General features: G+C 36.7%; 1 protein-coding gene across 1 annotated transcript; it reads right to left on the bottom strand.

Annotated features, from left to right (window-relative positions):
- Window positions 1-2,546: 2,546 nt before the first annotated feature.
- On the bottom strand, window positions 2,547-6,291 carry CR4 (crinkly4). Its single transcript, XM_068462798.2, has one exon. The coding sequence runs from the start codon at window positions 5,474-5,476 to the stop codon at window positions 2,738-2,740; it is 2,739 nt and encodes a 912-aa protein (XP_068318899.2). The 5' UTR covers window positions 5,477-6,291; the 3' UTR covers window positions 2,547-2,737.
- Between the last annotated feature and the right edge of the window lie 8,461 nt (window positions 6,292-14,752).

Genomic DNA, 14,752 nt, shown 5'->3' on the forward strand with positions numbered 1-14,752 from the left:
AATAAAATTAATTGTTCATTGGGTACAACGGTTGTGTTTCTGAGGTTAGACAAAGAGGAACAAGTCCAAATGCCGAGGACCGCGATTGGGCTGGGCTGACTAAGATTTTTCCTGTGTTATTTACACTATGATTTACTTTACCCAGACTCTGGTTGAGAGCAGTTCCAGCGTTGGCTGGTGCTCAGGGGAAGGGCTGGTGAACAAGGCCATAGAGCCTGAGTGAGAGAGTCCACCGTGTGGCAGCCCGAGGGACAAGCCGCCAGTTGCCAGCTCGAGAGCTCGAGGGCTTTATGACGCACGACTGACGTCACCCAGACGTCAACCACTTTTTTTATTTTTTTCTGTCAGGCGTGTGGCTCTCAAGCGCGCGTATGGGCGAGTGGGCCGACAAGATTTCAGGAATTGGAGCCCGCGACCCATTGAAAATTGTTATCATTAGGAAGCCACATGGCTTCCCACAGTCCGTTCGATCTCAACGGTAAAAAATTTTGGACCGTTTGATTTGCAACGGTAATAAAAATAAAAAAACCTTATTTAATATCAACCGTTGGATCTGAGATCAACGGTTGATATTATTAGCCTTTATAAATATTAAAAAAAAACAGTTTTAAAAATCAGAAATGTTATCGTTGTGACACGTGGCAGAATCTGGAGTGTTGGAATTCAATTTTTTTTAAATCCAACGGCAGAGATTAATTAGTTGAATAAAAAATTTAAAAAAAATTGTAAAAAATCCGAAAAAAAAAAATATTTTTACTTTTCTATAAATACATACTCATTATCATCTACCTAACACATAAAAAAATTGAAAAAATTAAAAAAAAATCTTATCAGAAATCCATCACCAATAATTATCTTTTTCGGATTACGACACGTGGTGCAACGAGAACGATTAAAAATCTGTCGGTCCGAAATTACAAATAAAATTATTTTGTATTATTTTATAACTTTTCGGATAATGACACGCGGAGCAACGAAAATGATTAAAAATTCCAATCCGAAATTACAAATAAAATTATTTTGTATTATTTTATAAATACAAAAAATAATAATATTTTATTGCCTATTGCCAAGATTATTGAAGTGCAACGGTGGAGATGCAAAATGTAGCTATTATTCATCAGGGCAGTTACTGTTCACTTAATGGATAACATAATGTATTGCCTGGGAGAAGGGTTCCCACGCTATAATTGCTCTGAACATCATGCTCAACAATTTGAATCCAATATCCATCACAGTAACACATGTTTGAGTGTTTCACCATCCTTTTCCATCCCTCTTTTCCCTGGTATATTTTGTTGAAATCATTACTAAAACTAAAAACGAAATGATTATCTAATTAATAGTTGGTGGGTAGACTTGAAATGACCTGTAAAATAACGGATAATTGACGAGTCTATTTGTTAACGACCAGACATGTCAAACATCCGCCTAATGTTGCTTTTAACTGGTTGGGAAGCTAATTATGCCTTGTCTTATAGTTAATTAGTGCAAACTACCCTAAACCCTATACCCAATCAGTCAATTAAGTTAATTTTTCCACAATTAATTTTGTGAATTGAAAGGAATTTTGCATGACTTGGAATATTTGGACGAACGCAATAAAACTGCAAGGACAAAAAATGAAACCAAAAAAAAACCTTCATGGACGAAAGTGAAATCGATACAATTTTTGAAGGATATAATAATAAGGACAGCCACCACATACCGTATCTACACTTTATTCACTTCAGAATCGTTCAATATTTTAAACAGTATCTCAAATCGATCAAAGACATAAAGCACCAGACATTATCAATCGCAAAACCTCCCTCGCCGGCTTCGCTTCTGCTCATTGATCCTTCTTCCGGCAATGCAACACGACGCAAATCGGTGTCGACATGGTTGCATGTTGAGCATCTGGTCAGCAAGCCCTTGTCGGCGTTTCGCTGTACGTGTTCTTGTAAATGTTGCATAAGCTTTGAAGGATGAATCTTGTTAGGGATGAACCCAGGGCTGTTGTTATAGTTCCACTTGGCTTCAACATCTCAATACAAAATGAATCGCCAAGTTTTAATTTTCTGACATTTCACGATTAGGTTTTGAAATAGTATCAATTTATGTTTAATTTAATTTGAATATATGGTTCTTCATTGTGTTTGATGACGTGACAAGCACATTGACTCTTTTATAAGTTGACGTGGAAGCCACACTTGCATCACATAGACTAAAACGAGTCACCGTGAAGCTTCAGCTTCTCCTCAATCAATAATAGCAAACAATCACGTAGATTTGCCGCTGTAGTATAAGTGTGGCTTCTACACAACGTGTCTCATATCATCAATTTGTATGAAAGCTCATTGGGTCAAATTTGATGGAAGACGCAAATGTTATGATTTCGAGACCTGAAGGTGCACTGTGAGAAAATTTACATTTCGTCACCCATTTTGCAAACCAGCTATAACTAAAATATATATAAAAAAAGGGTAAAACGTAGCTGGTAAAAAATGAAAAACGAAAAAGAGTTACAAACGTGATATTAGCTCAATCGATTAAGACCGTTCACCTGGTGTACCAAATTGTTGGAACTGAATAAACAAAAGAACTGATTGTCACAGAATACAGGTGGCAGTCATAATACTAATACTTCCATTAATTTTTTTTTACATTTCATCCTCCAATAAACTAAATTCAAACCTGCCAACATTAATCAAATCAAAGATTTTGATCATCTTACTTCCTTCTGCTTGGCCAGTTTTTAAAAATTATGCTGCAAGAATAACTTCTCTTGAGGTGATGCAGGTCCAATCTCTTCTTCCAAGCTCCTCAAGCCATCACCACCACTCCCACAGTTGCCCAAATTCCTACCCTCTGTGGTCTTCCCATCGGCATCGGCATCTGAGGCCGATGACTTCCTCCTCTGGGAAGAAGCAACACTCGGAAATGTGATCCATGAAGGAGCTCGGAATTCAAACCTTTGCGCGTCCTCCAGTTCTACCACATCAGTGTCGACTGACCTGTTTGAAGATTTTTGTGAGGATTTTTTGTGCATTCTACTGCTTCCCAATACCACCTCGGTTGGCAGAATAGGTTGCTCGTTACACGGGCTGCCCATTAGCATGGCAAGAGCTCGTTCTAGCGCTGTCGTCACCTTGTCCATTGATGGCCTCTCCTTCCCTCTCATTCTCACACATTTGCAGGCTACATTGGCAATTCTTTTCAAGGCTTCAAGGTCAGGTGGGGGTTTCAAAACTGGATCCAAAATTGCACTTATGTCTCCTGACTTGATCAGAGGCACTCCCCATTCAACTATATTTCCGTCTTCATACTGCATATCGATGGCTTTTCTGCCACTAAGAATCTCCAAAAGCAAAACACCAAAACTATAAACATCAGATTTGGTTGTAAGGTAATGAAGTCTGTAGTACTCAGGATCAAGATACCCTAGAGTTCCGGCTGGTAGCTCTGCCAATGGGGAGCCACTGTCTGCAGGTCCCAGTAACGACAAACCAAAATCAGCCACTCGAGCATTGTGCTCCTCGTCAATGAGAATGTTTGAAGACTTAATGTCTCGATGAATCACCGGTGGGCAAGCATAACCGTGCAAGTATTCAATTCCCCGAGCTGCTTGGACTGCAATAGTGACCCTTCGCACCCAATCCAATTGCTCTTTCAAGGCTTTGTTCTTTCCGTGGAGATGCTGATGCAATGATCCATGAGCCATGAACTCATAAACAAGAAGACTTTGTCCGCCTTCTTCACAATATCCGAGCAGATTGAGTAAATGTGCGTGGTTTAATCGTGAGAGCAAGTCTAGCTCTGTATGGAACTCTTTCGAATTCTTTTGCATGTTAGGAGACATTATAGCCCTTTTGACAGCAACAACTGTCCCGTCTTTTAAAACACCTCTGAAAACACAGGAGAAGCTTCCCTTTCCAACAACAGACTCCTCTCCAAAGCCGGCTGTGGCCCTTTCAAGCTCCTCATACGTGAACATCTGAGCTCTCCTTATCTTGAGGTCATCCAACTCGGGACGAATCTTACCATTGTCTTTCTGGAAAGATCCACCCTGACCATTCTTTTTCGAATTCAAATCTTTTCCTGTGCACTGACAGTTGCGTAATCTGTAGCGAACATATAAAATTGCAGTTATAGACACAACACTCACCAAGAACAGAGCAAAAGCAACCTCCGCAATAATGATAGGCAATTGCATGGACCAAAACCTTTCATTCTTCTTGCCATATGAAGATGAACAATTTGAGAAACATTCAGCTGAGTAACAAATAGAACAGTTATATTCACACTGTCTATCAGATTTCAAAGTACATTCGGTTTTTGGGTACATTTCATCTGGACAATCATAGCTGCACGGCATGCAAATATGAGAGTTAGGTAACTTGCAAGAGGCACTCTCATTACTGAGCTCATAGAAACCAGGAGCGCACGGAGTGGACTTGCAGAATCCAGGTGCCATAGGTAATGGAAGAGAAGTTGGGAATCCATGTCCCCAACAAACCGGTAAGAATGATTTGTCAGCAAGAATTCCACAAGTGAAGTAATTTCCAGCAGCAATCTCATAAACCTTAGCACCATTAGGAGCCGGTGTACTTTGTTTCACAATAAACCCCCAACAAATCACCTCACGGTCATAGCTCTTAATTCCGCAAGCATGGAACTTCCCTCCGACAACTGAAAGCATTGGGTCATTTGGAGCCATATCAACATTGCCCTGACCTGAATATGCCACTGAAATTTCTTCTTCCATGACCAAGCTTCTTCCCCAACAAACGGTTCTGGAATTCACAGGCTCCAAAATCCCACAAACATGATACCCACCAGCTGAAATCTTCCGAAACCTCATATCTTTGGGGATCAAGCTGATAACCTTGCTACTAGTCTCATCACCCCAGCAAAAGACAGTCCTGTTCTGGGCAAACAATCCACAATTGAATTCTGAGCCAGCTGAAATCGACTGAATCTGCCCATCAAACACATAGTTTTTGGTCATGTTATATCCCCAACAATCAACAAAAGAAGTGTTTCTGAGCCTGCCAGTTAAAGGTTTTCGTAATCCACACAAATGATAATCACCAGCACTGATTTCTAAGTATTGAGCTTCTTTAACAATGGGTTGAGGGACACCCATTTGGATATAACCACTGCTTCCCCAACAATATGGCTGGTTGGAATCCATGAGAAGTCCACAAACAAATCCATCACCAGCAGTTAAACCGATAAATGGGAATCGATTAGGAGCCCCGTGTGTAATTGCTGAGTTTGATCCATAGCAGGTCACAACATGAGACCCATCTAATTTTAACCCACAGAAAACTGGACCTTTCTCTCCATAAGAAACAGCAATGGCTGACATGGAACCTAGTCCTGAAGCTAAACACCATAAATCTGATAAAACTACAAGTTCAGCAAGAAATCCAGCTCTCAGTATGCTGATATTAAGAACCCAGATCAGGAAATCATTTACTGAAAACCCCATTATAACAAGCCACTGTAAAGCTACTCAAAGATAAAGTTTCACCCACCAACTAAAGTTGCTGACTTTTATTTCCTTCCAAATTGAAGGACAAAGTCTGGTATCCAATGCAGTAATTTACAAGGAAAATCTGTGTTTCTGGTGTTTTTCTAAAGAGATGCAACCACATTATACTCCCCTTTTCTCCATAACGAAAAATGAAGAAAAAGGCGAAAAATTAAACTAAGTGGCCATGAATTGATGAACAGAAAAAGAGGCGAATGTGTGACAAACCCACGTACCAGAAGCAACAGATCAGCAAAAACCAAGCAGGACCCAAATCAGAAAATCCCTTCTGAAGCAGGCAACTTTTGCAAAAAGATTAATAAAGGTAACAACTTTAGAGAAGCCCACACCTCCAAGTTATCTGTTGCTGAAAACCCATGTGAGAAAACCTCATGTTTCTTCACTTTTCTGGTGCTGAAAACAAAACTTCCAAACTTGAATGGGCTTTCTGCAATTTTGATTCCAGGAAGCAAAGAAAACAAATCACCTTTTAGAATCCCATGTACTTATTTATTTGATTTGCTTTCAGGTTCATCTGTAAAACTCAAGAATGGGAAGAGTAATCTGGCACTTTTCTGTCCATGAAATTTTGCTTTGAATGAGTGTTGGGTGGTAAGGTGAATTTCATGAATGGAAATTAAAGAAAGCTGGATTGTTGCATGTGGTTGCAGGGTATTGTTGTTGCAGACTAGAATCTAGAGAGAGAGAGAGAGAGAGAGAGAGAGAAGAGAGAAGAGGAGAGAGAGCATTTAATACCATGAAACTGCAGCTTCTGAATATGGCGTTAGGTGCAGGTGAAGGCAATAAATGAGAAGTTAATGCAAATTCATCTTTTCATGCCTGCATTGGAGCACACTTGGCTACCCTTCTGATTTTTTTTTTTTTTAACTTTGGTGAAGATGCATCCAAATTTTTTTCCAATTTAAATCTTGCTTCCCCTACTTGATCATATCAAAATGTATCGCACTTTCTCATGGTTTTTAATGTTTTTGTTTGCTCTTGCATGCATGACGTCCATATTTTGAATATTTTTAATAAGATTTACGTGTTTCTTTTATGTGAACAAATTTCATTTGTTTGCATTTTTATTGGTTTTTTCCCCCTTAAAAATAAGGTTTCACCTTGCTATATTCTCTTTTATTTTTATTTTGAACAAATGATATTATTTACATTAAGAGAAGGGAAAGTAGGTTTAGTCTCATAATAAATTGTTTTATTCGTTTTTGGGTCATGTTAGACATAATCTGCATTCTTAACAAGTTGATAAAAATGAGATATTTTACATCAATAGGTGAAAAAATCCCAACACAAACAAAAAGATTAAATAAAATGCATTTTAATTAACAAATACTTCATTACTTTATTTGCAAAGTATTTAATTAGGATGTTGACTTTGTTGTTAAAATAATATTTGAGAGAGAGGAGAGAGAGGGACAGCTAGAGAGGATGAAAGAAGGGCTTAACCGCTTAAGTGTTTCTAAAATTGTTATTTCTCTTTGCTTTTGTGCCTTTATTTTTATTAATTTTGGTAGATTTTACTTCCTCTAAGTAATACAAATTATAAATATATATATATATATTTTTTAGATCATATAAGATTCTTATTCCTAGTCTACACAATCATACTAAACATAAAATACTATTTATAATACAAATTATATATACATATATAGTCAAACAACTTTAAACAAATAAAATATAATATAACAATTTAACATATCACTAACGGTAGCCCACCCTTATAAACACAACTCGTTAAGCCTTAACTCAAACAATGACTTTTCGTGCATGTTCCAATCATGTTATGGATCGTCGCTTAGTACTATCAAAAACGAAATTGAGTTACATTATTGCTAATTTATAGTGCTCCTTCCCTTAGTGTAGATAATATCGTTTGCTCAAGAAAAAAAATTCATGTTATGAGTCATGCACAATTATATATACATATAGTCAATTAGCTTAAACCAAACAAAATATAATGGGGAAGTGTTATTGGCACTCCAAAAATCTCATTTTCCACTCCTCACAAGTGTATTTTTCTTTTCAAATATAGAAAGTTTGGAGTGTAGAATGAGAGCCATACAATATAGCAATTTAACATATCACTAACGAGCCCACCCTTATCAACACAACTCGTTAAACCTCAACTCAAACAATGAATTTTTCGTGCATGTTTGAAGTCATATTATGGGTCATGCACAATTTTACTAGGTCTAGTCTCACGACTCATCAACCAATATGTCCCAAAGTTTCTCCACAAAAAGTTCATGGCAAGGTAAGTTATTAAGATGCGTTTTGATATATTCGTCTTGTTTTTAAACTTGTTAGACCAAACATATATATATATATATATATATGTATATATATATATATATATTTGTCTTTTAACGATTTAATTATACATCCTTCTACGATTTTGGAATCACTCTTAATTAACCCATTTTATTGTACCTAAATTACAAGACCTAGAATAGTTTACATAAAAAATAGGATTTGGATCCCATCCGGATCCAAGTTATGGGGATTCTGGGGGTTCTCACATCCTAACCGTTTATTGTACATCATGCGGTCATAAATCATTTGAAATTTATTTATTTAAAATTAAACACAAATAGTACCTAACGAAAACTGATAACACGATGTATGATAAACTGTCATGATGTGAGGATCCTCATAAAAAAAAATAAACAAGGAAAAAATGAAGGAAAAAGGGTTCCTACATTCTTGCTAACTAATGTCTCTTAGTTTGAGGTTCAGCTCGTAGAGCCAAAGCTAGGGCTGCGTGGCACCTTGGTTTCACATAAGTAAAAGCTCTTCGGAGCTGGTGATGCTTGATAAAAAGTCTCATCTCTCCCCTTTGAGAAACCATGGGACTCTGTTATCTTGACACCGTCAACGTTGCTATTGAAGTTCCAAGTAATTCTTTTTATGTTCACATATTGTAGGTTTGTTAATTTTTCTTTTAGCTTCACATTCCGTTGATAGCTACTCGTATTGATTATCACAGTTGAAAAATTCTTGGATGAGTTTCACATACTGTAACTTAGGCTTAGGACGTGTCGAGAGAATAGTCTGCTATGATACTATGATAAACTTTATAGGCTCATACAGTTCCACCACCAATACCACCGATATTGTTTCAACTTAACTACTTATTACTAAGTGTTGGGTTTATCACAAAAGGCTTGGGGTGATATTAAGAGTGAAAACTCACATATATTATTTTATCATATGACCACTGTAGGATCCTATTCTTCAAACCCTTTTTCCGGTGACTCCGATGAATCCAATCATGCTCTCATCTGTCTCTTTCTTGTATATTTAAGAACTTGGATCAAATCAATCAAGAAACCGAGACGGTTGCGAATTGGTGTTGATGGAAGAATTATGCGGAGCCATGTTCGATGCCGACCATTTGAAGGACACTATTCGCAGCAGTTCAGTGGGAGAAAACCTAGTGCTTCATTCAAACTAAAGGATATGAACAATTTCTAGCCTTGGGAAAGTCTGAAACTAACTGCAGAATTAAGAATTTTGCAATCTTTGCATTAGTAGACCATTTGTAGGGTTCAACGCCCAACTCTTTTTAAAATTCTGAAGTGCTTCTGTAATTACCAAGGATTAGGCTAATGCTTACCGAATTATTTTTCATGTCAACTTATTTCCCAACCAATACTGCAGTGTTACTTTGACTTCTACGTTACAGCTATTGTTTTTAGTGCTTGTCTAGAAGTGTTTTTACAATGACTGAAAGTACTCTTAGAGAAAATGTTTCTGAGTTTCAAAAGCACTAAAAATGCTTTATGCAAGAAGCACCAGTTATGTGCTCTGTTGTTTCTTGTAGGATGCACTTTAAGTGTTGTTCCATGATTCACTTGCATTTTACTAAAAATATATTAGTTCAAAAAACATTTTTACAAAAATAGCTTTCAACCATTTTAAATGCAGTTCAAAATGAACTCTTAATGTATTTCAGTATATTATGTTTCTCAGTATTTGATTTAATCAAGTTAACTAAAGCGGTGTGATTATCATGGATGGCTACCAAAGAGCCAACAAACTCATGGACCATACCATCCCTTATTGTCTTCCATCTTCATTCATTCCTCCAAACAAAACGGCACTCCACCAACATCACAAATGCAACGGCTCCAATTTCATACTCTTCTAGTAACGACATTAATTAAGTTTTTATAATCAATATTCTTATTTTAAATTATACTACAGAGAACGAGAAAAGTTGAATTCAAAAATATAAAAGACAAATAGAAATGTTATATCCATCAAAGCGATCCATCACTTATAACGGTGGTTTAAGTTGATAACCTAAAAGTAGTGGGGACCAACCGCATTTCAATCACCTTAATGGAGAGCCCATATTACTGACCTACAAATTTATTAATAAATATCTTTGTTCCATTAAACTTTGCTTTCATAGATTGTTGTGAATGCCATGCTCAATGAATTTTATATTTCATCTCAAGATTTTGTAAGTATAAATTAGTGAATAATTGACAACATTTCGTCCTGATTTACATATCACGTGTTCCCAATGCCAAATTAAACGTAATTTGACTCGTTTCATGCTAGAAACTTCTTATGTTATCGAAAATTGTTCCCTCACACGACCACAACAAAGCACAAAACACAATCGGGTAGCAAAGGGACGACGACTAGGAGCCCGAATTATTAAGAAACTTTTCAGTTTGTCCGGAATACAGTTCGTTACATAAAGCATTATAATACAATTGATTGAAATTTTTTTTTTTTAATTTTTAATAAATTGTATTATTACACTTAATGCATCAGACCGTGTTCTAAGCACATTAAATAATCTCTTCAAATTATCGGCAGCAAATCACATGCATGGTTAATCAAAGTTTATGCAAGTCTCGATAAGATTGTGTTACTAGCAGTGGGCCCTAAAGCAGTATATTTGTGAGTTGTGATTTCTAATTTAATTTTCTTTACAATGAGTTTTGTAAGTATTAAATAAGTTTAAAGTTGGAAGGACTTCCAGTTCGAGTTGAACTCTGAGTTTACTGTTACCCAACATGTGCACTCTTATTTTTATTTTATTTTGAATACTTTTAAAATTTTTATTGTACAAAGAAATGTTAAGACGCACTCTAATCTTTTATAGTAAAACTCAAAATTTATCTAACTAAACCCACCCCAACTCACTTGTAATGATCCGTCTCCAATTATTACGATTTTTATAATTTTTAAATGTGAATTTACGAAAATGCCCTTGGAGGAAAAGTGTTGACTTTTGTTGACTGTCGTGTCACGTAAGATTCATTTTCTTAGCGTATCCTCGTAGGACTCATCGCTACGGATGCGTGGGCGCAAACGGAACGCAATTTGGAGTTATAACGAATGAGTTATTAACGTTTAAAGTTAGGAGCATTTTAGTAAATTGGTTAATATCTAGAAAATTCCATATTTTTGAAGCAAAATTTGGGATGCCACATGTGTGGCCCAGATTAAAAGGAACAAAGGATGGTCGGTGCAGATGGAGTATAAATGAGAGAAAGGAGGGAGAGGTGAGACAAATCAGAAGAGGAGTGATGTGAGGAGAACCAATAGGAAACAGAAGAAAGAAGGGGAAGGGAGAGAAATGAGAAGCACGGAATCACCCTTGACTCGTGCGACCCGCGAACCTGGTTGTGACCCGTAGGTTTCTCCGGTGAAATTCATCATTTTTCCGATGGATTGGGCTAATCTACCACTCCCAATCCTCATATTGACCCTTCCTCTACCATTTCTACATCAAAATTGAGAGGATTGGGTTTGGAATTAAGGGATTTTGCACCAGTGGGTGCGACGGCTTCGGGGTGGCGATCCACCAGATCCGAAGGTACCTCAGTCAACCACCACCATCAATAGACTTTCCATGAGGCTTAGAACAAAGCCCAATCAGTTGTAGGGGCAGCAGAGCACCGGAGATGGCGAATCAAGAAGCACCCTTTAAAGGGTTTTCGACGAGTTTTAGTGGAATTGGGGCTTTTCCCCGGCCAAATTGGCCTTAGTCACAGGTATGAAAGTTGCTCCACTCACTGAGATCTTCACTTCTGTGAAGTTTGAGAATTTTTAGAAATGGTTGAATTTTCCGGCGAGACGGGGCGGCCGACCGCCACCAACGGTGGTGCGTAGCCAACGGGCCACCGATGCTATTTTACACTAAATTGATATCCATATGATGTGATTTGAGTATTGTGAATCTAGTTTAATTAGGCCTCGTTTGGCAGCTCAGACTGTACTAACTATTTCTGTCGGATAGGATAAATAGCTACCGGATAGTACTGACTAAATTAGTCGGGTGTTTGGTGCAGTATTGGATTAATGACCGTATTATTTATACTGTGTTTGCAACTGAATCGGATAGGACAAGAGAAAAAAAAAATTTAACAAATCTTTCTTTGTTTGTTGAACTTTTCTCATATTTATACTTATTGAAAACCACATAAATTTTCAAATAACAAAGAAAAATAGTAAATTTCATACATCAAATTAAAAATATTTTCCAATAACATAAAAGAAGGTTCACAAAAAACAACTACAATCGTTATGATATATAATCCAACCACATATCCAAGTTCATAAAATATACAAATGCAAGGTGGTTTCAGTAAGAAACAACTTGTCCAGATAGCCAAAATATATGCATGCTACTTTTAACAAAATATATGCATGCTATAGCTTTTAACAAAATATATTGTTGTCGGTTTGAAATGTCAAATGGGGTTACTTTGTCCAAGTAACATGAGTACAAAGGCTTTTTTCATTGCACCATCCAAAGACGAGAATGTCCTCTCATTCTGTGGCTTTTCGAAAAGGATATTTAGTGCCTTGATTTGATCCTCAATAGACAAATCCATCTTTGACAATTCTAAACAATCTCAGGTTTTGGATCCACTCCTTTCCCAAAAGAACCTTGTAAAACTTCACCCAACTTATCAACTGATTCAAAAAGCATTTCTTTAAATGCCACAGCAAGATCATTATCATTAGTAGCTCTCTTCCTTTTCCGGGTACTTGAACTACTGGACCGTCGAGCAACAGAGGGAGAACTAGTCTCTGCCTCATCTTCATCTTCATTAATGTGCTCAGGCTCATTCATCATCTCAGTAGGAGTTGCAGCTCCTACTCCGGTTGCTCGGTCTTTCCCAAAAATAACATTCAATCTGTCATACAATGGAAACGATTTTCCTAGCCAGCCTTCTGCTTCTTTGTTAACTTGCAATGCGAAAACAAATCACACTATCCATAAAATACAAACAATCTTATGTTGTTCCCTTCAACCTATCTTGATATAATCAAGCATCCATTAATTTAATTAAGTTGTTATAATGAATAGGGCTAAAGGATATGGTTTGGTACTATTAAATTGTATGTAAGGGAACATGTTAAGTAATCAAATATGTAAAGTTAAATTCTAGTATTATGTTAGAGAATTACCTTTACATAGGATTGCCATACTTCAGTGCTATCAACCTCAATACACTTTCGTACATCATTCCATGCAAAACCAGTTTTATTAACCATGTCATAAACTATTGCATAATCTTTTTTCCACCTTCTCATTTTGGACTCAATATGTGGAACTGCCTTTATATTGGCATTAGGACATTTCAAATTAATAGCTGTTTCAAACTGAGCCATTGTTCCGGGTTTGAAACAATCGTTATCACATCGCAAATTCCTAACAACTGCCTCCTTAAGTATGGAGAGCAATGCATCTTCTTCATGTTGTTTCCAAACCTTTCTACTTCCTTTTGGTTGACTACTTTGTTCACTTTCCATTCCTACAATTACATACACAACATGCGGAACACCCTTTATATTGGCATTAGGACATATAATCAATAATGCATATAATTAATAGTAAGTGATAAAAACCATAAGCAAATCATCACACTTTTTAAATAAATACATAACCAGGTCGCACTTTGTTCGAATAAAGTATCATAACCGTATACATAAGAAAACACTATTTGTTCAAATAACAAACCATAACCAAATCACAACATGCATATGTAAAAAAATTTAATCAAATCACACTTGTGCACGCCACTCATTGTACATATTCATAGTCAAAGTGTTTCTCCATGCAGTCCATTCTTGTGTAGGTTGAACACTGCCAATCATATCTTCATCATCATCACTACTTTAAGATTCGTCCAAGTTTAGGATTTTATTTTCTATTGGATCATCTGACATATGCCTTCTAATAAGATTATGTAATAGGCAGCAGGCTGTCATAATCCTAAATTGTGTTTTAATTGGGAAAAATGATGGACCTCTTAAGATGCTCCAACGCATCTTAAGTAGTCCAAAACATCTCTCAATGACATTTCTAGCTTGAGCATGTTTCATATTGAAATACTCCTCATGATTAATCGGGAGTCTTCTATTTCTCCACTCCGAGACATGGTAACGCACTCCCCTATACGGTGCAAGGTATCCTGGACCATTTGTGTACCCACCATCCATAAGGTAGTAAAACCCTAACACAAAAAATGTATATTACTATATATAAGAAAAATGAGGATTCAAATTACTAATATAAACAAATAATCTATTGTTACCCGTGGGAACTTTTAATTCCGATGGTCTACTTATCGCATCTCAGAGTACTCTAGAATCAGATGCCGACCCTTCCCAACCTGGGTACACAAATATAAAATTCATGTCCACATTACAAACTCCCAACATATTGGTCGCAATCTCTCCCTTTTTAATCGGTATCTTGGTAGGGACATGAACGTTAATGTAAGTCCCATCCAATGCCCCCAAGCAATTCTAAAAAAAATCATTAACATTAGTATGCTCAATATATTTAATTACATTAATTTTAGAAGTAATTTTTATAAAATATGAAGAATACCTCAAACGAACTCCATTTAGGATCTGGGTGGGCATTAGGAATGGGTTCTGGCACTTTCAAAAGTGTACCTTGTAGCCTTAACACTCCATGTAGAATGGAATTGAAATACCTACTTATGGTCTCCCCCGATCGACAAAACCTCCTCCCAATTGTACGATTCTTGACATGATGGGCAAGTATATGCAAAAACATGCAAACTTGTTCTTCCATTATCACTACACCATCCAATTTTACTCTACCATGGTCAGGAAGCATTTGACATAAATAGTGGAATGTTCTTCTATCCATTCTAATTTGGTTCACACACTGAACATCATCATATCCTATCGTGCTATCTAAATAGG

This window comes from Pyrus communis, chromosome 4, assembly GCF_041283825.1.
Source record: "Pyrus communis isolate YQ-2024b chromosome 4, ASM4128382v1, whole genome shotgun sequence".
NCBI classification, from domain to species: Eukaryota; Viridiplantae; Streptophyta; class Magnoliopsida; order Rosales; family Rosaceae; genus Pyrus; species Pyrus communis.

What these genes read in the sequence shown, in the direction of transcription:
- CR4 (XM_068462798.2), bottom strand. Translation starts at nt 5,476, where the DNA reads ATGGGGTTTTCAGTAAATGATTTCCTGATCTGGGTTCTTAATATCAGC.